Source organism: Danio rerio, chromosome 21 (genome assembly GCF_052040795.2).
Source record: "Danio rerio strain M-AB ecotype USA chromosome 21, GRCz13ab, whole genome shotgun sequence".
Classification (NCBI taxonomy): domain Eukaryota; kingdom Metazoa; phylum Chordata; class Actinopteri; order Cypriniformes; family Danionidae; genus Danio; species Danio rerio.
The window spans coordinates 33,658,060-33,684,382 of NC_141041.1; the positions used below are offsets into that span (position 1 = coordinate 33,658,060).

Below are 26,323 nucleotides of genomic sequence, written 5' to 3' on the forward strand. Positions count from 1 at the left end.
GGCGCTATTCAGACAGCTCGCCCGGCCGGCGTCATCTAGACTCCTCGCCTTGCCGATCCCAGTCCGGCTCCTCGCCCTGCCGGCTCCCTACAAGCCTCCAGCCCTGCCGGCTCCTCGCAGTACTCCAGGCCCTCTGTTGTCACACGATCCAGGTCCACTGCAGCTCCACGCTCCAGGTCCTCCGCTGTCGCGCGATCCAGGGCCACTGCAGCTCCACTCTCCGGGTCCTTATCTTGTTTCTCCGTGTCTCGATCCTAGCCTTGTTTACCCTAGTTATCCTGTTTAGCCGCTAGCCTTACAACCTATTGCCTGTACTTTGATTACGACTCTGTATTTGTCTACATATACCTGTTTGTACATTGAACAAACCTGCATGTTGGATCTTACCTCAGTTGTATCTGTCACTCCCTCCCCCGGTCGTTACACATATCATGCAAACAAAAAAACATAAATACAGTACAAAAAATCCTTACTGTTAATGCTGCATACAGTTGAAGTCAGAATTATTAGCCCCCCTGAATTATTAGCCGACCTGTTTATTTTTCCCCCAATTTCTGTTTAACGGAGAAAAATATCTCAACACATTTACAAACATCCTAGTTTTAATAAATAATTTCTAATAACTGATTTATTTTATCTTTGCTGTGATGACAGTAAATAATACTTGACTAGCTATTTATCAAGACACTAGTATTCAGCTTAAAGTGACATAGTTAAAGGCTTAACTAGGTTAATTAGGTTAACTAGGCTGCTTAGGGTAAATAGTGTCACCGTACCTTGTGTTCTCACTCTCTCCAGTTCTATGTTACAGATTACCTTCAGTCACCTGCTTTTCTAGTACTCACAAGTCATCGGAGTAATTCGCTCCACCTGTTTCTCATCCCTTTGTTCCTATTTATAGCACGTCATTTCCCTTCATGTTTGTCAGTCTGTTGTCGTTGGTGTGTGTGTATAACGGTCTGTTACTCACCCCATATTTGTGTCCAGGGCTGCCAGTGAACGAGTCTCCCGTTGTTTCTGGACTGTTTTTCCACGGCACTCCCCCGGCACTCACCCGATTGGGTTTTTTGTTCTTTTGCAAAGACTTTCTCCTTAATAAACACTTTGTGTTCTGCACTTGAGTCCACTCCTTCTTCTACCCGTGACAAATAGTCAAGTTATTGTATAACAATGATTTGTTCTGTAGACTTTAAAAAAAAATAGCTTAAAGGGGATAATAATATTGACCTTAAAAAATTAAAAACTGCTTTTATTCTAGCCTAAATAAAACAAATAAGACTTTCCCCAGAATAAAATATATTATCAGGCATACTTTGAAAAATTCCTTGCTCTGTTCAACATAATTTGTGAAATATTTAAAAAAAAATGTAAACTTCAACTGTGAGTAATGTTAAGAAATAGAATTTAACAAATTAGAATTATGCATTAGAATTATACATTGTAAAAACATTCTAATCCGTCAAGTGAACAAACTAATGTGAACTAATGGGAGCTTATTGTAGAGTGCTTAAAAACACAAATGCTTCAACAACTTGTTGTTGTCAAGGAAACTTACGACAAATATTTAAATAATTCTTCAATTTCAAATAAAAGAAAACTTTTTCCCTCAAACATGATATTTAGCATCTTATTAAACACTAATATATAGTGTAAAACAAAAGAATTGTTCTTTGTTATTTAATGACAGTTAATGCATTAACTAATGGGACCTTACAGTGAAGAGCTAAAATATGCTTAAACACTTTTAAAAAAGCTTAAATTCTAAATATGTGTATTTACATCATTTTTGCTCATTAGTAAATATTAATAAATTCTCAAAAAATATTTTTAAATCTTGTCAAGTTATTCTTATAAATCTTCTAACATTGCTGTTATGCATGTAAAATAGTGCTCTTCAACATATTGGTATGACATCACCTGGCAGAGGCGGAGTCAGCAGCTGATTGGACAGGAGCTGCAGATATTCAAGTGTGATGTCACGCACTGCAGGGATGTGGAAGAGGTGTGTGAATGTGTGAGGACTCTTGGGGGCAAAGATGTTGAGGAGGGCCATGCGGCAGTACAGACGCGCCAGAGCACTTTCACAGCGCAGCAGCTCCCTGAAACACACACACACACACACACTAAGTGAAGCTTCATAAACTAAATTCGAGAGGAGCATGTGATATGATTGATCGCGGCTGGTCTCTCTGTAATCATTGGTAAGCCAATCGGATTATTCCAAACTCACTATAAAGGCTAAATACACTTGTCCTATTATGCAGTTTCCACAATTTTCATTGCACACTCATTGATTTTGCTCTCAGTTTTGCTGTCATTTATTGCACATCTAGAGTCTTTGCTTGCGGGTTGACATGTTTTGCTTGTGAGTTTGAAAGTTTTGAACCCATGTACACTGAGGTTAATTTTGTGTCTATTATTCAAACAAGCATGAAGTTTTTGACCAAAATTAGGTACAATGCAATTAAAAAATAAAAGATTTCAAATAATAAAAAAAAACATTAAAATAAAAAAATTACACTGCAAAAAATTAACTATTGCCATTTAATGCAGTTACCACAAGATTAATTAATTGTGTGCTTATTAGTTCTGCTTTTGCTTTTGTTTCATTTTTTGCGGATCTAAAATCTTTGCTTGCGAGTTGAAAACTGCAGCTCAGTGGGCGGGATCTTCTGAAAAACCATGTTCTGTTGGCCAATCTTGACTGCGGTCACAGGTTGGCCACGCCCATTACATTTTCTCGCGATTGGACCGGAGTCACCGGCAGTGTTGCCAACTTAGTGACTTTGTCACCAAAATATTTTATTATTATTGACATAAGTTTTTTAATTAAACCTGTTTTCATTTGAAATCTTTTCTTTTTTAATTACTACGTGATTAATTTTTCTTTACAACTAAATATTTTTGATTGAATAAAAAAAAGAAACAAATCTATTTCCATAACTAAGCCGAAGGAAAACGAATGAATAAATAATGCAATAGTAAATGATGAACAATGATTAATAAATACTTTACAAGACTATTCATCCTTGGTCGACATTACTAAATACATTAAAAAGTGGACCATTATTCTAAAGTGTTACCGGATTAACAATAATTAAAATTACATTTGATTGCCTGTTATTTGAATACTGACCTTTGGCCTCACACAGAAGCGTGCCGATGCTGTTCTGGTAGCAGACGCAAACTCTCCACTGGGACACCTGTGGGGACACGATCACATTCACTGCACATCCATCCTTTTTTCTTTTTTAAATATTTCCCAAACGATGTTTAACAGATGTAGGAATTTTTCACCGTTTTTCCTATAATATTTTTTCTTCTAAAGTCTGATTTGTTTTGTTTTGGCTAGATTAAAAGCATTTTAAGGGCAATATTATTAGCTCCTCCAAGCTATATTTGTTTTTTGATTGTGAACAGACCACTGATATACAATGACTTGCCTAATTATAACTTTAACCTAATTAACCTAGTTTAGCCTTTAAATGTCACTTTAAGCAGATTACTAGAGTCTTGAAGAATATCTAGTCTAATATTATGTGCTGTCATTATGCCACAGAGAAAAGAAATCTGTTAATAGAAATGAGTTATTAAAACTATTATGATTAGGATGTGTTGGAATAATCTTCTCTCCCTTAAACAGAAATTGCAGGAAAAATATACAGGGGGGTTAATAATTCTGACTTCAGCTGTATAAAATAACAATAACAATAATAATAATAATAATAATAATAATAATAATAATAATAATAATAATAATAATAATAATAATAGAAAGCCCTTGACAGGCTTTTGCATCTGAACTCTTCATCTGTGAACAAGATAACACAGAGATGGACTTGCCTAACAGACACGCAACCTCAGGATCGGCGCCATTTTTGCTGGCGACCAGGTAAACCTCATGTGTATGCAGACAGGCAGGAGTGATGGCCAGGTGACTGCTGAGACGGTTCACAAACTGCACCAATGCAAAGTCCATCTCAAAGCTCCATTTTCTGCTGGCTTTTTGAGCATGTCGGGAATCAATGGATCTAGGCTTTAGCCTAGAAAAAGATGTATTAGACTGCCCCAAGTAACGAAAACTGTGTATCAAATGTCCTTTGTGCCGACTGCCATTAGAATTTCATTAATGATTGAGTTTTTAATGTGGTTTATGTGATGATATTGAATGTATTTGTGTTGCCTGTTTTTCTGTGATATATGTGATGTGAGCGCTGATGTGGTGAAGCCAAAGAACATTTTAAAACCTGCAAACCTGTCAAAGTGCAGGTCATATCCACAGGCCAGGATCGCCCGCCAAACACTGCGGATGTCCTGCTTGGCTCTGTCTAGAGTAAACTTGTGGAAAACTTCCAGCGTCAAAAACTTCTCTTCTGGCACTGTTGAGAAACATCGAGATAAAAGCAGATCATTCACACATTTGATCGAGCGCCTGCTTGAAGTTTTTGTTGGATGTGCGCACACCGACCCTATTTTCAATCACTTACTTTTAGACTCTAAATCGTTTTTCAAAATCAACTCTTATACATAATTCTTTAATAATTCTATGGAGACGGTGGATAACATTTTCTTAGCTATTTCTCTAGATAGTAGTATTCAGCTTAAAGCAACATTTAAAGGCTTAACTAGGTTAATTAGGTCAATTAGACAAGTCATTGTATAACGAACTTAAAATTCTGTAGCCAATCAAACAACTAGCTAGCCGGCAGCTCTCACATTGTCGCCCACTGAAGCTAAGCAGGGCTGTGCTCGGTCAATACCTGGATGGGAGACCACATAGAAAAGCTAGGTTGCAGCTGGAAGTAATGTTAGTTTCTAAATGAGGTCCCGACTCTCTGTGGTTGTTAAAAATCCCAGGGGATTTTAAAAAATGTTTGGGTTTCACCCTGACATCCTGGCTAAATTTGGCCTCCTAACCATCCCCATATTATAATTGGCTTAATCTTAATATTAATCTGTCTCCTCTCCACCAATCAGCTATTGAGCAATATGGCTGCCTTAAAATGCTATATAAATGAAAGGAAGTAAAATATATATTTATTATAGGGGGGCTAATATTATTGACCTAATTCCCAATTAAATTAAGACAAATAAGATTTTATCAAGAGTGTTTTAAGCTATTTCCTAATCACTCATATATTGCCTGATTACAGTGGTATACAGTAACATGCTTTTATGACGAACTACCATATACTGTCAAGTCATTTCCACTTAACATGTCGGAAATCAATGCATGTGCTCCTGTGGGGGGTAGTAGTACCAAATTTTTTGGTAGTAGTTTGGTAATACATGCTTCAGTAAACCAAATTTAAGAATGTATTTAAATAACATCTAATTTATTATTAAAATGCATACGTTTTCAGTGTTTTGAGGGATATTTAGTGACTTTTAGAGGTTACTGTAGGTCAAACTATACAAATTATGTGTCCATTTTTTTTTATTGGGCTACATGCAGATATAAACACCTACAGTATTTTACAAGAAAAGTGTTTTGTGAATACTTGAGATGGTATTGGTCCTCAAGAGCTGCTATTTTCAGACTGTTGAATGATATTTTCCTAGCATTGATTGGCACAATTATGCATTTACAAGGCTATGAACCGCTCAAATCTATATTTACATTATACTTTTTTATTATTAATATTAAGGACATAGATCAGAGAAAGCATTTTCTTACTATTAACGTGCTGACCCACCTCTCATACATCTTGTTTTAAAGTCCTTCAGAGGGGATCAAGCAATATTGGAGGGGGTCAAACCCTCCCCAAACCCCCTGTAATTTGCACATTGGTTATATTCACACACTGCTGCCACACAACTGTTTAAATCACTTATAAAAGTGATTTTGCATAATAGGTCCCCTTTAAGACTGCATCACTTAAGGCCAATAGGTGCCAACAAGTCAATATCTACATCATACAATATACTTCAAATCATTTCCACTGAAACATGCATGTTTAACCACATTTCTTAAACAAATCACATACAGTATTTTAAGCCAGCGTTTAAGGCAGTGGTTCCCAAACTTTTCAGGCCACGACCCCCAAAATGACAATGCCAGTGACTCGTGACCCCCAATATACTCTGAGGTGGTTATAAATACAGAAACCTTGCATGCAATGGCGCGCACACACACCAATGGACCCAAGTCTATTCTTCTTTTAATTTTGTTAATGTATGAGAGCTGTAAATGGGCCACAGAGTTTAACCGGGTGTTATGAAATCTGCAGCATCTGACGCTATTGCTGTCTTTAATACAATGTAATTACCCTAGGGGTTGCAATCCAATAGAAGTAGTAACTATAAGCTACTATAGTAACTATATATGATATAAACGACTATTTTTTTCTCTTCAGTAGGTTATGGATAAAATATGGTAATACTTATGGTTTAATAAAAATAAATCGATTTTTGGAAATCAACAGGCGACCCCCCTTCATTGTCCCGCGACCCCTCGGGGGGTCCCAACCCCCACTTTGAGAAAGATTGGTTTTAGGGACAGTTCACACAGAAATGAACATTTACTCATCATTCACTCACACACAAGTGGTCTCAAACCTTGAATTTCTTTCTTCTGTTGAACACAAAAGAAGATATTTTGAAGAATGTTGTAAAAGAAAAACAGCCAAACTTTATTTTGATGGTCAGTTTGTTGAATTTAAGTTACATTGCATCTACAGTACATGCCAACAAATTTTCATTAGACTGTTGGGTTGGGGTTAGGGTAAGTTGACATGCACTTGCAAAGTTTCTTATAGTCAGTTAAATGTCTGTTGAAGGAGCAGAATCAGCAGATATTAAGCAGACAGTCTACTAATACTCAAAATAAAGATGATCTAACCAACAATATAAAGTGGTACAGAAAAAACCCACAACAGTAGGAACGAAAAATACTATGGAAGTCAACAGCTTTTTCCGACGTTCTTCAGAATATTTTCCTGTACAGACATTATTAGAACCCACTGTACATTATAATTGAAATCCTGATTTGCAATTCTACATTTGATTGTTCTTTGATGCAGTCCTTCTTCTCAAACGTTCTATAAGTTATTGTCTAACACATCAATAGATGTGAAGAAAATCCTATCGTTTACTTCTGTGTCTGGAACAAAGTGCTGTTATGCTTCTCTTGGATGGATATAAATTACAAGGCTGAGCTTTACTGCTGAATGAGACACACACAAGACAGTTTATTCAATTCACATTTATTGCAAGTGTTTGGCCTGCTGGGGAAATCAAGTTCTTTCTGGAGCAGTGATTGGTCACTCTGGGGATGATGAGTGGAGATCGTGAGGCAGGCCTTCTCGTCTGGAAGAGAACAGAGTCAAGAAAATCAGTGTCGATGCTTAAATGAAGCTGAATTTGAGTATGAATTAACATGACCTCTGACCCACAGAGAATTCTATATATACATATGTGTGTGTGACATACAGCATGTTCCAGAAGTGTTACTAAGCTCAGTCAGATGTCATGTCACTTAAATGAGATGAAATTACCTTTTAGAATGTGTCCACACTAGCTCCTGCTCCTGAAGTAGGCATAAGCAGCACAGACACCTATGCCGACTCCGACCCAGGCTGCTGGACTGCTCACCGCAGCTTTCACAGCACTTTTCACATTGTTGGAGATCCTTCTTCCCCATGAAGACTCGCTGTTCGCTCTCTCCTCTGTTTTATCAGCGGTTTCTCTCTCTGTTTCTCCACTGGTCTTTCTTTCCTCTGTATCTCCAGCGGCCTCTCTCTCTGTTTCTCCACTGGTCTTTCTCTCCTCTGTATCTCCAGCGGCCTCTCTCTCTGTTTCTCCACTGGTCTTTCTCTCCTCTGTATCTCCAGCGGCCTCTCTCTCTATTTCTCCACTGGTCTTTCTCTCCTCTGTTTCTCCAGCTGTCTCTCTCTCCTCTGTTTGTCTTGGAGAGCTGCTGTCATTATCTGAGAGGACCTCAATTGTCTTGTCTGGGCCCCACATGATGATCAGAGGTTTATTCAGTAAATCAGTGAAGTTCAGAGCTTTTTGTGCTCGCACTGCATCACGTCGATGATGGAAAGTCACAAAGGCATAAGCAGGAGAGATGATGTTGTTTCTGCACACTTGCACAGTCGAGATGGACCCCAATGCACCAAACTTTTCAATAAGCTGTTGTTCGGTGACCATTGGGTGCAGATTGCTCACGAGCAGTGTCTTCAGCTCAATAAAGCGGCTCGTGGGGACCACAGGATCTGGTTGCTGGTCCCGTCCTGAATGCTCAAAAGTCACATAAATGTGTCTGCAATTAGTGTCTTCATCAAAAGAAAAATCCAAAGAGTGGATTTGGCTGAACTGTTTCATTGACTCAATCAGTTCTTGTTCGTCCACATCTGGGTCCAAAGTCAGAACAACCGATGACCACTCGTGATGAGGGTTGTCTGAAGACTGATTATAGTAAGTATCCATAGCGAACGAGTCCTTCACAATCACAGATTTGTCAATTCGTACAGTAACTGTGTGATTTACCAAGTCACCGTCCTGAATGCTGGCAAACTGAGAAGAGCTGTTCTAACATAGAACTACTATAGAACACATTCTATGACTGTCGTTGCTAAGCAACCATCAGCTGGGAGCGCGTGTGTGCGCACACAAACAGGATTCTAAATTGTTTATAAATGAATCTTAATCTGTTGACTATTAGATAAACTATTAATTACTATTGTTTTATCCTACAGATGATTGTTAATGTGCTGTTAATTATTATTTATTAGAAAAACCACCACTACTATGTCAATTGTTTTTATATGTCCTATTTAATGTAAGCATCACAAATGCTGTGGAGATACATATGGAACATTTGTCAAGCCAATAAAATAATCTGAAAACATTGACTTTCTCTGTGTGTGTGTTGGTATTTTTAAAGGTTTAACATATACATCCATTGAAAAATAACCAGTTTCTGTTGGTTTACAGAAGCTTTTAGCAGAAACCTTTGTCTCCTCAGCTGCTTCAGTTTATTTAATGAAGGATTGAGTGCGGAACAGTTTCTTATCTGAAGATATTCGGTCACAGAACTAAACCTACCTGCAAGAGTGATTTATATTTGACTGAATAGAGTTGATAAAATAATAATATTCACGGGTGTAAAATTCCTAAATTCACCTCTCACACCATATCCCTTATTAAGCTTCTGTATATACTTAGAAATAAAGTATGTATTTATGTATGTATGTATGTATGTGTGTGTGTGTGTGTGTGTGTGTGTGTGTGTGTGTGTGTGTGTGTGTGTGTGGCTAATAATTCTGACGTCAACTGTATATATATATATATATATATATATATATATATATATATATATATATATATATATATATATATATATATATATATATATATATATACAGTTGACGTCAGAATTATTAGCCCCGAAAATTATTTCAACACATTTCTAATCATAACAGATTTAATAACTCATTTCTAATAACTGATTTATTTTTTCTTTGCCATGACAGTCAATAATATTTGACTAGATATTCTTCAAGACACTTCTATACATTTAATGGCTTAACAAGATTAATTAGGCTAACTAGACAAATTAGGGTAATTAGGCAAGTTATTGTATAACGATGGTTTGTTCTGTAGACTATCGAAAAAAATATTGCTTAAAGGGGCTAATAATTTCGACCTTAAAACGTTTTTTTAATTTTTTTTAAAACTGCTTATATTTTAGCCTAAATACAACAGATAAGACTTTCTCCAGAAGAAAAAAATTTATCAGACATACTGTGAAAATGTTCTTGCTCTGTTAAACATTGTTTGGGAAATACTTAAAAAAAGAGAAAAAAAATTCAAAGCGGGGGCTAATAATTCTGACTTCAACTATATATACATATATATATAATTATTAATTATAATTATATATAATTAATTTGTATACAGTTACATATGAATACATAATAATTTTTATGGGGTCATTATGTGTGACAACAATCATGTCTAATTTTTAGTCATAATTACATATTTTGATTAGCCTTGGCAGTGGGGTGTATATTTAGATATAATATATTATGCAGCATATTGAGAGACTGCCTGGAAATTATTATTGGACACAAACAGTTGAAGTCAGAATTATTAGCCATCTTTTATTTATTTTTTTTTTAATATTTCCCAAACAATGTTTAACAGAGCAAGGACATTTTCACAGTATGTCTGATAATATTTGTCCTTCTGGAGAAAGTCTTATTTGTTTTTTTTTTTTTTGGCTAGAATAAAAGCTTTTTTTTAGTTATTTCAATCTTTTTTATTGGTCTTTTGCATGACAATAAAAATTAAATATTGAGAGGTAAACAGTAATGTATTGTCTATTATTAATCCCACCCCCTAACCTCTCGTTCATTAACTCAACAAAACAATAAATACATAAATATCAAAAAAAGAAAATTAAATACATTAGAACATGACATCAGAGTAACTGGATACAGATGGGATAAATAATAATAATTAAAATAATAATAATGCATTTAAATAAATACAAAAAATGATAATAATAAAATTAATTAAAACTTTCTGATAAAATGGTTAATGTTACAGGTTGCCAGCACCAGGTGTAATAGGCAGGCCTTTGATGTAGTCAAGAAAGGAATACCAAATCTTATAAAAGGAATCTAGTGAGCCAGAGAGTGAGCAATGAGCATCTCAGCATTCCAAGTCTGATACAGTAAAAAATGTCCTGTATCCACTTGTCATGTGTAGGGGAAGAAGTGTGTTTCCATTTTAAAAGTATGGCACGTCTGGCTAGAATTGTGGTAAAGGCAAGAACCTTGCTGTCACGCACTGTCAAATCAGGTTCAAGGGATACACCAAAGAGGGCAAACAAAGGATCAAGTGAAAAGCAGTTTTTAATTTTCTAAAACACCATTTTAAGGTCAATATTATTAGCACTTTTAAGTCTTTTTTTTTTTGATAGTCTACAGAACAAACCATTATTATACAATGACCTGCCTAATTACCCTAACCTGCCTAGTTAACCTAATTAACCTAATTAAGCCTTTAAATGTCACATTAAGGGCTCTATCATACACCCGGCACAATGTGGCGCAAGGCGTGGCGCAATAGTCTTTTGCTACTTTCAGCTCGGTGCAAGGATCATTTTGAGGTGTTGCACCACACTGTTTAAATAGCAAATGCATTTGCGCTCAAATGTGCGCCCATAGGCATTCTGGTCTAAAAAAGCAGGCGTGTTTTGGCACGTTGCTATTTTGAGAAACTGTAAATAGTCTGTTCTTTAGACCAGAACAAACTCGGTCTATTGTCTGGCGCAAAGTGCGTCTGGCTTACACACTACACACAAGATGTAGATCAATACGCAAATATCTTTACATATGAAAAAGATATAATATATTAAGGATATATATATAATAAGGATATATATAGGATATAAATATAAATTATTAAATATTACAAAACAATTAATTTCTAGCCAACATGAATTTAAAAACCACTGCCTTACTTTCTTCATCTCGGGAGGCTTTTTCAGTTCATTCAATTTGCTTTTGTATAATGTTATTATTATTAGCAGTATTATTTATTATATCCATATTTATATTTGTTTTATTAAAAACAAGCTTAGATTTGTCCACCTGTCATGTTTTAGACCATATGGGGCATAGCAGATGTATTTGGAAATAACTCAGTTTTTTGACCACACTTTGTCATTATTGTTTATTTATTCATTTGGTGGAAATTAGAACTAAATTCAGAAATAGTTTTGAAACAAATCTTTGCGCTTAACAAACGAAATTAATTACTTATAGGCTAATTGATGTCTGTGCGGTAAGGTTTCCCTATCCAAGAGAGCAAAAGTTAAAGTGAACTTACTTTACTTCAAAATGGGCTTATGGCGCGACGCAGCTGGCTTTTAAAGGTAATGGGAGATGAGACTCTGATTGGTTTATTCTCAAAACACACCTATAACTCATTAAGAAAATAAACACAACCCTTTTAGACCATGTGCCACGGCACAAAGTGGATTTTCCCGTCCTTAAATTAGCAAAAATGCGTTCTGACACGCCCTGAAATCGTTTGCGCCCTGCGTTTTGCATGAATTGAATTGAATTATAAAAATAATTCAATTCAATTCAATGATGAAAGCTGCAAAACAGTCATCAGTAAATACATAAAAAAAATATACACCTCAAAAAAGAATAGACAAAAGAAAAATAAGTAAAATCTCACTTCTATCACTCTTTAAAAGTTTTGGTTTGAGTTTGTGTCAATTTAAATGTTCAGTCTGAGCTGATTTTCATTTTTCTGTGTTAGTGGAAAGGCAGGCGAGTCAGCCGATGCAATTTATGAGCAGGTTGAGCAGGATTCTTGTGATGACTATCGGCGCAATACCGCTGTTTATTATGAGCCGCAGTTTCAGTGTAAAATTAGTAAAGGCGAGCTTCTATGACGATGATATGTACAGTACTAGATTTGACCTTTAGCGGACATTTGACAGTGAATGCAACGCATCGAGATTCAGGGACCTTCTCCGAAAAGCACGTATACTCGATTGATCTCAGCTGGCGGATCAATATTCCCCACATCATGATCGCTCTCATCTGCGCCACATCTTAGGTGGAGTTTGCAAACCTGTGTGCTTTAAGTTTTCACTCTTCAGCCGTTTGCATTTTCCGTGGTCATAAAAGCTCCTTCCCTGTCATCTGACGAGTGATTGACAGCTAATATGAACCAATATAGCGGCAGGGAAGAGCGATTCAGCACGTTTTTTAGAAAAAAATCTAAACCGGTCGCACTACAACCATTTTATGCATTCGCACCAATGCTCCCAAATATATTATGAGACTAATTTTTGGGCGCATATGCGACCAAAATGGTCGCAATTTCGAGCCCTTCTTAATAACAAGCAAGTAATAGTGTCAATAGTGAGAATAAATATTTAAAATAAAGGGTTACCATAATTACTATAGTAAGTGTATGGACACACATTAAAATAAAGTGCTAGCTACAAAATAATATAGTAGTATAATTTAATACACATCTACGGATTCTATCAAGGTTTGTCAGTTTTTATTGATGTTAATGATTGCAAATAATGATCTTTGGCTCAACAAACAAAACAATTTAATAATGACAAATGACAGAATAGGAACACAATCACCCCAATTGCATAGAAATATTTATAAACTAATCAATATACAGTTCAGGCCTGCCATATACAGTTACCTGTAGGTTACCTGTTACCTGTAGGTTGCTGAGTTCATTATTTTGATTGCACTTGCAATTTAATACTTTCTTTTTCTCATTTACATTTTATTTTTATTTTTAACTTCAAAAGATCAAAATGGCAGAAAAACGTTTGCCTTTCTCTCTATTCATTCTGTTTCACGTTGTGTTATAATTGGTTCTGAGGCCTGCCAATTATTTTATCATCCATGCAGGGTTCTTGCACCATTTTAAAAGTAAAATTTAATGCTTTTTAAGACCTTTTTAAGACCTCAACAAATATAATTTAAGACACAAAAATTTTATAATTGCTTTGGAATAGGCTACTCATTTTAATGTTCTCGTTAGATTTAAATAAATTGTTCCTCGTCACAGTATGGATAACACACAGTACCTGCCTTTTGGGATCCTGGTGGTGAAATGAAACTGTTATAGCTGACTGTGAGAAGGCGTCTGAACTAGAGCTGTAATCAGGCTATAAAAGTTAGGCCCGATAGAGCCCGAACCCGACAGGTACATTTTGATTGACAGCTTTTTAAAAGCCCGAACCCGTTTATAGCCCGACATTATCCAAATGTGCACATGCACATAGCTCTTTTGTCTTTTTTTCATGAATGAGTCGTTTATATGCGTTAAAATTACTTATTAATAACATAGACTACAGGCCAAGTTGGAACATAAAAATAAAATAAGCCCTCTGAAACATCTTAACATCTCAACACTCTAAATAGGCCTGGGTACATACACTTAACCTTTAAATTGGCCAACGCACCAATAAAAATAAGGCGCAGTAGGTAGTGCTGTCACCTCACAGCAAGAAGGTCGCTTTGTCGCTGGTGCGAGCCTCGGCTCAGTTGGCGTTTCTGTATGGAGTTTGCATGTTCTCCCTGCTTTTGTGTGGGTGCTCCAGTTTCCCCCTCAGTCCAAAGACATGTGGTACAGGTGAATTGGGTAGGCTAAATTGTCCGTAGTGTATGAGTGTGTGTGTGAATGTGTGTGTGGATGTTTCCCAGAGATGGGTTGTGGCTGGAAGGGCATCCGCTACATAAAAACTTGCTGGATAAGTTGGCGGTTCATTCCGCTGTGGCGACCCCGGATAAATAAAGGGACTAAGCCGACAAGAAAATGAATGAAATGAATGATAAATGATGACGGGTATTTGGCAATAATGAAATTAAGATAAAGGCTCTGTGGGATTTGTTTTGCCACTTCTCCTGACAATAAGGAGATGGTGAAGCTAAATAATAAAAGAATAATGCCAGCATTAGCCTGTATACTCTGACTACATTACGATTTTATGGTTTTATTAATATTTAGTTATAATTGGAAATTCTTTACTCATCAAGATTAGGCTGTGTGTTTTTGTGGGGGAACATTATTTAATCCTCTGTAAATGGCTTAAGTGCAGTCCTTCTCTCACTGAGCAGCACTGAACACCCTTTCTCTGCTGCTGCTACTGGCCGGGATGCACTACTGATCTGGCTAATTTAGCATGTTGTGGGTAGGATTGTTTGTTCATCTTCCACCAGTCAGGAACATTCATTTAAATTTCCATGACAGCGGTTTCAATGCAGCGAGTGACCTCGTCATCTTCCCTGTCAGCTCGCTGGACATTGCTCCTTAGTGCTCTACCGTAATACGCAGTATATAAGCGACCGCCGATATACTTTGGCGACTAGAATGACTGTTAGAATTAAACTGGTGGCTCGCTCTTTTTGACATCTCTGTCATCATTTGTTATACTTTTGCAGGGATGGATTTCAATGTTGTAACAAACAATTTGATTACTTCCTCGCGCTAATCGAAATGCATCACATGACTGTTCATTTACTGCGCAAGCCCAAGCCCGGCACGACCCCGTCTAAAATGATAGAAATACAGTCCGAACCCAGCAAAGATCTTCAGCTCTAGTTTAAAGTAGTAACATTGTTAGGTCGAGCTGCAAACAATGCAAGGATTAACCTGGACCCGCTATGACTAGCTGCTGCAACGTCCCGCGGCTGCTTTCCTCCTTTCATGTGCGACTCGACGGCTTTGAGCCCCATGGTCCCTAACAAAAAGGTATTTTTGCTGAATTTACACATTGCTTCATTGCCATGTCATTAAATTTACACTTTCCCATCTTTGCATTTTGAACCTCACATCAACAACCGCGTAATGACAGCACGCAGGTGCAGACCGGCGTCAGCGTCTGTACTCTGTACTCTGTAGCTGACCTACCGTAATAAGCTAATAAATCACACAGACTGTCATTTCTCTCCTGTTTCGAACATACTACATTAATCAACTACTAGATGTTTTACTGTGGACCACTCTGCTTCCCTATCGTCATTAAGCAGACCAGCTGAAAATGTAATACCTACAGACACTTTACGGTAAAATTTAAGACAATTTAGGACCTTAATTTCCTAGATTTTAATTTAAGACATTTTAAGACTTTTAATGGACCCGCGGGAACCCTGTCCATGGAGACAATTCTGGAAAGCTTACGACACTAATGAGAGAACTCACTCGAGAAATTTGAGATCTGAAAAAGCGTACACGGTGGCCTCTTGTGGTTTCGCGAAAACAAAAAATGCAAAAATAGGTACCTCCTGGGACGTATTTCATGGTCTCCAAAAACGTTCACTGGACTAAGTTTTTAGAATGAGCCTGGGTTGCTTTTAAAACTTCGGTATCGATTGATACCAAATTCCAGTATCGTGACAACACTATAAAAGCACATTTAAGACATTTAAAGACTTAATGAAAAGGAAAACAAACTGTAGAAATAAACAAAACAGCAATGTGTTGAATGCAACATATAATGTCTAGGGCAGGGGTGCCCAAACACTGCCCCGGAGGACTGGTGTTCTGCAGAGTTTAGCTCTACCTGCCAGGAAGTTTCTAGAATAGTTAGAGCTTGATTAACTGGTTTAGGTGTGTTTAATTATGGTTGAAGCTAAACTCTGTAGGACACCGGCCATCCAGGATTGAGTTTGGGCCGGTTGTATTTATATCAAAATTTCAAAGTACCAGTACTGATCAGACTCACTGTATATCTATATACATCTATAACAATGCTATAAATACAACTCTTTATTTGCTCCCAAGACAATATACATGGCGAAAAAGATATATAAAGTTCTGACGGTGGTCGTGTGTGAGTGAGAAATTAATCCTTTCAATTTAAAATATCCGCTTAATGCAATTTGTGCCAAAGTAATGGCACATTTTAAACACAGTTTAAGCATATAAACTTGTTGTGCACATTGTGTGTTTTCAAAAGGTGGCCTACATGTTCAATAACTGCTTTAAGTGATTGTAACCAAGAAGTAAATTATTGCAACAGTATTTTAAAGGATCTTCAGAGCAAATTAAATAAGCATATCTCACCTACCAGCTCCACGACCTGAATGAGCACAGAAGTGGGCACCGTGTCCAGCTCATCCTCAGAGCGCTCTATGGTTTCTCCTACACTGTAGGTTAGCAGCTGGAAACTCAAAAAGTAACGAGTGCAACACCAGCACTGCTCCAGGAGGGGGAGACACGCCTGTGGACAGAAATATAGATATGAGCTAAAGTCAGCAGGAATGGTCTTAATGAATCTGATTGTTCACTTAGAGAACGCAAAATAATGCACATCACTGTTAAAATAAAATAAATGTACAGTGGGGAAAATAAGTATTAAACACGTCATGTTTTTCTAAAAGAGCTGCTGACATGGAATTGAACCAGATTTTGGTAAAAAAAATCAACAACAATACAAACATAAACATAAAATATAGCTGCAAGCAGCAATTAACGGGGGTCAAGCGGTTTAGCAGGGTAAGGTCATATAGCAGTTAGGACGCCTGTAAGTAGTTTATTCGACAACAAAATATACGATTAGAGTGTTAAAGTTTATAGATTGAGCTAACAAATGTTTGATTAAACACTCCAGAGAAGCAACTTCGATTTTTACATATTGACAAATTTTTAATGAACATTTCGAGTGACCGCTTTTATGTCAAAGTGACCAGTATAAGCAGCCCTATGATATAATGTGTAGATCGAGTCATGGCACCTTGGACAAAGACACGACATGTCAAATTTTAAGTTAATCAGATAAATGGTTACTCCGATACAGTGATTTTACAATGTATAGCGCCATCATGTGGCCAATGTCTACGAGTTTTATGCTATGACCTTAGACTGACCTCTTGCATATGTGTAACAAGTTTGGTGAAGATACTTTAATTCATTCATGAGTTATGGCTATTTTAGCTCTTCTTAATAAAAATGACAAAAGAGCAGTGAATAAGCTATTAGTGATCTCCTACTGCCATCTAGTGGCCACAGTGTAATTTATTTATGTGATTACAGCCATTTAGGTGTGCATAAACATATCCCTTCTATAATTGAGCATGTTCTAACTGTATAAAATAAAAAATTTGTATTTTATTAAAATAATTATAAATCTACAGAGTAAAAAGTGTGACAAGCTTTGACTAAATTTGATCTTAAATGGATTAACTGTGTTCATGCCATGTCAGTTTGGGATTCAGAATGCATTACATAACATGACATTACATTCTTTGCTATAGAGCAGGAAAATAAACAATAAGTGGTCTGTTACTGCCATCTAGAAGCCACAGTTGTGATTTTCTTTACATATGTTTTAAAACAATGTGTTTAATCATAGAACCAGTTTTACCTATTAGAATTATTATGAAGAGGTTAACTGGGACCAAATTAGATGTTTAATGCATAACAGTGTTTACATCAGGTCAAAATATGATTCAGAATGATCCTAAATGCAATTTCCCTGACTTTAAACTCAAAAAATGTAAAACAACAAAGGTATGCAAATGTTTTGAACAATAAATAAGTGGTCTTGTTGCGACATCTAGTGGTTAGAAATGGTAGGTGACAGTTAAAAGTCTGTGTTATAGTGGCTAAAATGATATTGAAAATGTGTTTTTGAGACGTTTAAACATCCAAGATGGACAAAAAAAACCTTATAAATCATTTCAGTGATAAGTGTGTAAATGAAGCACATTTACTTCATTTTTAAGCCATTTTAGCATGTTTTTAGAACCATTTCTACTATTATAGCGCCACCTATTGCCCAATCTCCACAAGATTTTGCATGTTTATTCACATTGATATGCCACATCTGCTCACCAATTTCTGTGATGTTTTGGGTTTTCCTTATTGGTTTACAGGCATGTAGGTTCGTGTAGACACGCCCCTTTTGTTAATGAGCCTGTTACAGCTATCTAAAATGGAAAGTTCAACTTTTTTTTGATAATTATTGATCTACTCAGTCCAGAGGTTCATACAACACTGGTTTCGTTGCGATTGAGTTAAAAACCAGGGACTAGTTCGCAAAAGTAGGTTTTGTTTATATTGATGGTTTTTTAATGAACAGTTTGAGTAACAGCAGTGGTTTTAGTCTCAAACTGTTCAGTATGAGCAGACCTATCATATGATATGTAGATTGAGTGTTTTTTGTGAAATAGTATGTAAATGAAGCAAATTTACTTTATTTTTAAGCGATTTAGCATTATTTAAAGACAATTTTTGCTATTATAGCGCCACCTATGGTTTGATCTTCACAAAATTTTGCAAGTTTCTTCTCATTGATATGACACATGTGCTCACCAAATTCTGTGGTGTTTTGAGTATTTCTTATTGGTTTACAGGCATGTAGGTTCGTGTGGACACGCTTCTTTTGTAAATTAGCCTGTTACAGCTAGCCAAAACGAAAAGTTCAACTTTTTTTTGATAATTATTGATCTACACAGTCCAGAGATTCCAACAACACTGGTTTCGTCGCGATTGAGTGAAAAACCAGGGACTAGTTCGCAAAAGTAGGTTTCACCTATATTGATGAATATTTAACGAACGGTGCGACTGACAGCAGTGGTTTGAGTGTCAAACTGTTCGGTATGAGCAGGCCTATCATATGATATGTATTTTGTGTGGTTGCGCAAAAGGTTGTGTGATACACAACCCATTACACACTAAAAATACGTAAAATCGCCCCCTAGTGGCCGATTTCTTTCAAAATTCTTACAGACCTCTAGGACCGTGAGGCGAACATGCCCAGCGAGTTTCGTTTCAATCACTCATCGTTAACCTTGTTAAATGGCTGCTCAATTTTAATTGGCCAATGGCGGCCATGTTTTTTTAGATATGCCAATCTCCTTATAGTATGTTATGACAACTTGGTCAAAGACCCTGCATGCCAAATTTCAAGCTGATCGGACTAGTGGCTGTAAGGTTAGAGTAATTTTTATGTTTTTTTAGCTTTATAGCGCCACCATGTGGACAAAGTCTGCGGGTTTTGCAGTGTCACCTTAAATTGAACTTATGCATGTGTGTATCAAGTTTGGTGATGATATCTCCTTTCGTTCAAAAGTTATAGCTCCAATTAGCATTTAGCTTCAATTAGCATCGAACATTGTTGTGCACTGTTTCGCGTGAGAATAAAAATGTCAACTTTTTTTTGATAATTATTGATATTCAGTGTCCAGAGAACATTTGAGAGCTGGTTTGGTTTAGATTGAGTGTAAAACCTAGGACAAGTTCGCAAAAGTAGGTTTCGGACAAATCGCGATGTAGCGGGAAAACGGTGCGTCGTAGAGCAAAATTTTCTGCTATACACTTTTGTTCAGGTTAACCCAAGGATTCAAAAAATGTAAAGTTTTTGAGTCTACGACAAACGGTGAACGAATAGCGGCCAAAAATGTCCAAAAAGTGTTTTTTTGGCGCCATAGCGCCACCTATGGTCTGATTTGGCTGATCTTTGGCCAGAACGTAGTGTACCGGGGTACTACCATCTGGCCAAGTTTCAGCTCTCTCGGCCTTACGGTTTGGTCTGGGCAATAGTGACTTCGGCAGAATAATAATAATAATAATAATAATAATAATAATAAAAATCTTAACAAAAACAATAGGGTTTCAGCGCTTCGCGCTTGACCCCCTAAAAAGACGCAGCTTAAATACGGCTCTCACATGGAGACTGAAGCCTCATACTTTGCTCAGGTGTGAGTTTCTCATAAACTTCAGGAGAGATTCAAAATCTTGATGCTTCTGTGGGTCTCGTGTATTAAATCTGAGCTTTATTTTGTGTTTTCTATTGAATTCAGTTCAGATGATTGGCTGGGCCATTCTACAGCTTGATTTTCTTTCTCTGAAAGCATTTGAGAGTCTCCTTGGCTGTGTTTTGGATCACTGTCTTGCTGAAATGTCCACCCTGGTTTCATCTTTATCCCCCCTGCTAATGTAGATGTTAGACTGAAGCAGCTGATTTTCATTTACACTGAGGAAGGGCAGAGGGTTGCTGAAGAACTACTGAGAGATTTCAGCTGCTGTCTGGGCTTTCAAAGTCTTTCTACACCCCATTACTTTGTGTGTTCAATTATTTTCCCTGTGTAATTTCATTTTATTGTACATAACTTAATGAATAAAGGAATTGGTTTTATTTTCTTTGTATATATGGATTTCTTTAGTTGTTACCGACATCCAGTGAACATTTCAAGTCTACAGCACCTTTAGAAATAAGATTTCTGAGAAAAATGGTGACGTGTTCAATACTTATTTCCCCCACTGTATGTAAGAGATTGTGACATGCCCAGTTTGACGTGCACTCTGTCAGTGGGAATGAGGACGCTGGGATACTGGTTGGATGTGGGTGGAGGAGAGGGGCTGGATGGAGAGGCGTCCAGCGGGAAACATACGGCCTCCATCAGGTTCAGCCGGCCGTTACGCCGCACTTTATGACCGAGTTATACATTTTTTAGACCAAAAATATATACAATGCCGCCAGACCAAACTGTGGGCTAGCCCACACAAAACCGAAGTCCACTGTGAGTCCATAGCAAGTCCACATAAAGTGGAGTGTATATGGCCACACTGGGCAACGTATAGGTATACTGGGGCACAGTATCTCGGTCAGAAGTATGCCCTATGAGCATGTTCTGTGGGTATTTAGTAAATAACAAAATAGTTAGGTCCCACTAATACGAAGTTGAGTCCAGGCACAAAATATGACTATAAGGTCCCAATAAAGCACTCATACAAAGAAGTGTGGTTATGAACATGCAGGGCCATTGCGGCTTTAACACAAAACAAAACTAGTTCACTTCTACTATGTAGCAAAATAGCATAATATTACATTTACTGCATAATTACATATTTTGAAAGCATAAAGTCAGTAATAAATGAAGCCATCTAAAAATATAAAGACAACATGGACAAGACTGCTTTACTTTATAAAAATGCAGATAAAAAAGTAACCTTGTAAATAATTATTCCTTTTTAATACGTTAACTTTTCCACTTGAATATGTAAAAATATAATTTATTCCAGTGATGTTAAAGCTGCATTTGAGGCATTTGCATCCTACATGAAATCATTCTAATGATTTGGTGCTTAAAAAAACATTTTTATTTTCTATTAACCCAAAACTACTTATGCATTTCGACTGTTATTTTATGTTTTGTGTTACAATGTAAAACTTATCAATGTCACAAACACACACACACTCACTCACACGTGTGTGTGTGTGTGTGTGTGTGTGTGTGTGTGTGTGTGTGTGTGTGTGTGTGTGTGTGTGTGTATATATATATATATATATATATATATCACACACATATGTATCATATGTATATATATATATATATATATATGTTAGGGTTGTGCCGATAGACGATAGTATCGTGTATCGATGATAGGCAAAGATATCGTCGGGAGCTGAGACCTATGACGATTTTAAAGACGATGTTTAGCTCGTTTCACACTACTGTAGACCTATTACATGTTTTAATTGCATTATTGAATAAAACTAATAGTATTATTTATTTTAATCATCATTATCAATAATAAATTAACTATAAATAATATGATAGCTTCAGTTGTTTACATCAACATCGCCTGACCGACACTTTTGGACAAAAATGAATTACTTCGATTGCTCTCTTGCGCTCTCTTTTTGTCTCTTCGTCTCTCTCTCAGCATCAGCAGGTGTTGAAGGGCGAGCGGCAGGTGAGGGCACAGCCACATCTTTGAGCAAATTAGTTTGCAACTTTGTTGCATAAAAATTAGGGGTGTCAAAATTAATTGTTTCTTTGGTGCACCGAGATGCAGATGCGGACAATTCGGTATCGGTTCAGTAATAATCATAACCGGTTATTATGTACTGACGTCATTTATCTTCTATGCGCTCTGTCGCGAGGGAGGTGAGCGCGAGTATTTACAAGACTCTGGCAACTCAGGGCCGGTCCGTGGCATAGGCACCATAGGCAAATGCTAAGGGCGCTGTATATCCAGGGGGCGCTAAAAATGAGCGTGGTTAAGTTGGTTTTGTTTTCGATATTCTTGACACACATTCAGTTACAGACGGCAATAACTCAAAAACCTCTTACCCTAAAAATATCTAAAGTGTGTTTCCTACAAAAAGACAAAGCTGGTTATGTTTCACAGCTGCCTTTCTTTTTTTTCGCTCCACACTACGAGCACTGCTCCGTTTAAGCCCTCGCAATATGTGTTTAGCCGGGATAGCTCGCGCTGAGAGGAGCTCTCAGCAAGGGACCGTCGGAAAAGTGCTTCTTTTTTTCGTTTTTCTGCTCCGCTCTTCACGAGCTCTCCCTGTTGCGTGCTAAAGTGTGTGTGTGCGTGTGTGTGTGTGTTTGTTTCTTTGGTGCTGTCTATGTTTGTGTTTGAATGAGAGACAGTGTGGTGCTGTGTGTCTTTGTGTTTATACAGACAGCTTGTTAAAGCCTCCCCTCTAAAATATAACACTGTATATGGAAAGCATCGTCAATGCACCGTGATGCACCGAAATATCGAATTGAACCGAATCGAAGGCATGATAATCGTGAGACCAGTATAGGTTCACACCTCTAATAAAAAATAATAGGCTAAATAGCAAAACTAGATTTTATTAACAAACATGTTAAAAAAAAAAACATTTGTAAAAATGAAACAACTGAAAAAGAAAATTAAAGAACTCTGAAAACAGCTCAAATGTTCTGGAATTAAATGTGTTGTGGTCGTTGATCATTTGAGACTGCTTTAACAGCACTGCCGCATGATTCTCTCTTGCTTTCACAAAAAAATTTATTTATCTTTTATATCTGTTATTAATAGCCTATTTAAGTTTTAGGGGGCTTATAGGCTATTTTACAGTGCATGAATAGACTGCTTCTTCAAATACACGGAATAGACGTGTTGTTTGATATTATTTCGATCTCAAAGCCCATTTAGCTATAAGAGCGCAGTGATTTGCATTGGTTTGAATAATTATCCGAAATCAAACATTATGCAAATGCAATGGGTTATTAAAGAAGTTTAAAAATCATAAACTTCTTCAAATCATTAATAAATATGTTTAGATATAGTTAATAATAATAATTATTATATATATATATATATATATATATATATATATATATATATACATGGCTCGAAATTAACTTTTTTACTTGGTAGCACCGGTGCTCCCAACTTCAAAAATTTAGGAGCACCAGAAAGCATTTAGGAGCACTAGAAAAAATTTAGGAGGACCCACCAAAAATTAATGAGCACCAATGCAAATTATATTTTAAGGGATTTATTGTATTTGAAAAAAACATCAATTGGTCGCAAAATGGTCGCAATTTCGAGCCATGATATATATATATATATATATATATATATATATATATATATATATATATATATATATATAAATATATATATATATAAACACTGCCAAGCCCCCATGCGATAGTATCGTGTATCGCCGATCTCACAGGGGGGCGATATGGCGATTTGAAAGTTTTGTATATCGCCCAACACTAATATATACATAAAAAAGAACAACTAAATACGACATTAAGTTATTACGTAAATCAGTCCTCTCAGGGGCATCAATATATTTATACCTGATTACCGATCTTCTGCTCTTTCCATCACGATGTTTCCACTTTAGATGCTGCAGGCAAGCTGCTTTTGTATCAGCATCTAAGTGAGACAAAACAACAATACATAAAAATATATTCAGTGAAACTAAACAATGTAAGAGTTTCATATGTGTATTTTCTTTACCATTTGTACCTTAAGATTTCCAGAGTAAAGAATTTGGGGGGGGGGGGACTCAGGAAATAATATATTTACAGGAGTTCCAGGATGATAAAGTTCTAGATATTTCAACACTTAAAACAAATTTAGGCTTAGATTTATTTTTTTCAGAGAGAGAGAGAGAGAGAGAGAGAGAGAGAGAGAGAGAGAGAGAGAGAGAGAGAGAGAATGCAAATGCAAACCAACTAGTTGAATAGAAAAGAAACAGATAGATGCATGAAGAAAACCTAATTTATAAATATATAAATTTATATATTAGGGCTGCAATAACGAATCGATTAAATCGATAAAAATCGATTAACGTTACTAAAAGCTATCAGTTCGTTGTGTCGTTTGACTAAAAAAGAACACACCACACACACACACACACACACACACACACACATATATATATATATATATATATATGACATTGTTTTGTGAGATCGACAATAATTTATCACGTAACGATAGTTTACTACAGCATAGATATATGTATATATCTATATCTATCTATATATCTATGAGACTAGAGCATATTACGTCAGATCTGGGGCTATTCAAATCTTTTTCCGTTGCAGTAACGTTAAATACGTTGATCACATAAACGGCAACAAACTAACATGATAACTTACCTCTAATTAACACCAAATGATATGTATAGTGATTAAAGAACTGTGTCATGTCATGAAAACCTATAAATCTGGTTCAAATAAATCATGTATTGTAATTATTGCCTCAGAAAATAACAGCTCGAGTTTGAATAACGTTAGATCGCCTCGGCCGTCACTTTTCTGTTCACTCATGATTCAAGCGAATCACTACAATGGGTGTAACTGAACACCAATCAATTCTCAACTATTTATGGCTAACTTAATTTAATACAGAACTCAAATATTAATCCATAAATTTGAAAGGCTAAACTTACCTGGTCGGGGCTCAATCTTCAACTGGCTTGCTTGCAGCAGAAGCCGCCAGTGGCGGGTCACGTGACCTGGCAGTGGCTGGTGGCAGCCGCCAGTCTCCAACTGTCTGATCAAGTGACCAGCCACTGGTTAGTTGCAGTTGCGGCTGGTGTGTCCTTGCGCTCTCATTCAAAGAAATTACATTTTTAATTCATGAAATGTGTATTCTTAATGGTCTATTTGTTTCCGTCACTGACATTTGCAGCAGTGTTTCCTCAAAGAAGGTCTTCAAACTGACCAGTGGGTTTGCATCACTCGCTGCAGCAGCCAGGGAGCTCCGAGTTTACCGCCTTCACTTTCTCTTTCTCTGCAGCTTTATACATTGATTTACCATCATGAATATACTCTTCTGGACCTTTTCTATTACATATTGTGTATATTAGTCAGGTTAATTCCAGATACGGTGCTCCAAAAGACATAATTACATCTGGCTGGTGAGGCATCCCCCAGCAGCTCCACTAGCGCACTCGCGCTCATGATTTTGACGCTTCTCTTTGCACAATCAAAATTTAATGTTTAATATTTTTTAATCCTTACAGTCTACTGCGTTACATCAGAGATATTTCCAGCAAATTTATCCCAAACGATGTTTAATCATCTTTTTATTATTATATTTATTTATTTTTTATTTACATATAATTTTCTTCTGTTGTTATAAAATCCCACCAAGAATATATTACTTATTAATAATGATTAGCTTGTTGATATTTATTACATTCATTATTTATGTATTTATTAAATCAAATATAGAAATCATTATCAACAGTCATTTTGTTATATATGTTGCTATGTTAATTTAATTAATATATTAATGCCTTTCTGTTGTTGTTTAAACATTGTTAATAACAATAAAATATCTAAATAAATAAAAACATATATATATACAGTTGAAGTCAGAACTATTAGCCCCCCTTTGATTTATATATTTATTTGCTAAATGATGTTTATCACAGCGAGGAAATTTTCACAGTATGTCTAATGATATTTTTTCTTCTGGAGAAAGTCTTATTAGTTGTATTTTTGCTAGAATAAAAGCAGTTTTTAATTTTTTAACAACATTTTAAGGTCAATATTATTAGCCCCTTTAAGCTATTTTT

General features: G+C 36.4%; 2 protein-coding genes across 5 annotated transcripts in view; both read right to left on the reverse strand.

The window, feature by feature from the left end:
* Window positions 1-26,323, reverse strand: part of timd4 (T cell immunoglobulin and mucin domain containing 4) — a 1,098,921-nt gene that overhangs the window by 624,052 nt on the left and 448,546 nt on the right. The window lies entirely within an intron of this gene.
* Window positions 7,190-25,240, reverse strand: si:ch73-190f9.4. 4 transcript variants are annotated; one of them, XR_015520402.1, is made up of 6 exons: window positions 25,190-25,240; window positions 24,087-24,165; window positions 16,574-16,726; window positions 7,755-8,527; window positions 7,497-7,702; window positions 7,190-7,308 (listed from the first exon to the last, which is right to left on the reverse strand). XR_015520402.1 is itself a non-coding variant. In XM_087301581.1 (5 exons), exons 3-4 carry the CDS (start codon window positions 16,621-16,623, stop codon window positions 7,516-7,518), a joined length of 1,062 nt encoding a protein of 353 aa, XP_087157707.1. In that variant the 5' UTR covers window positions 16,624-16,726; window positions 24,087-24,165; window positions 25,190-25,240; the 3' UTR covers window positions 7,190-7,308; window positions 7,497-7,515. The 4 variants fall into 4 exon arrangements, 2 of the variants coding, with proteins under 2 accessions (XP_087157707.1, XP_087157708.1); XR_015520403.1 differs by having other exon boundaries at window positions 16,570-16,726; XM_087301581.1 differs by having other exon boundaries at window positions 7,497-8,527.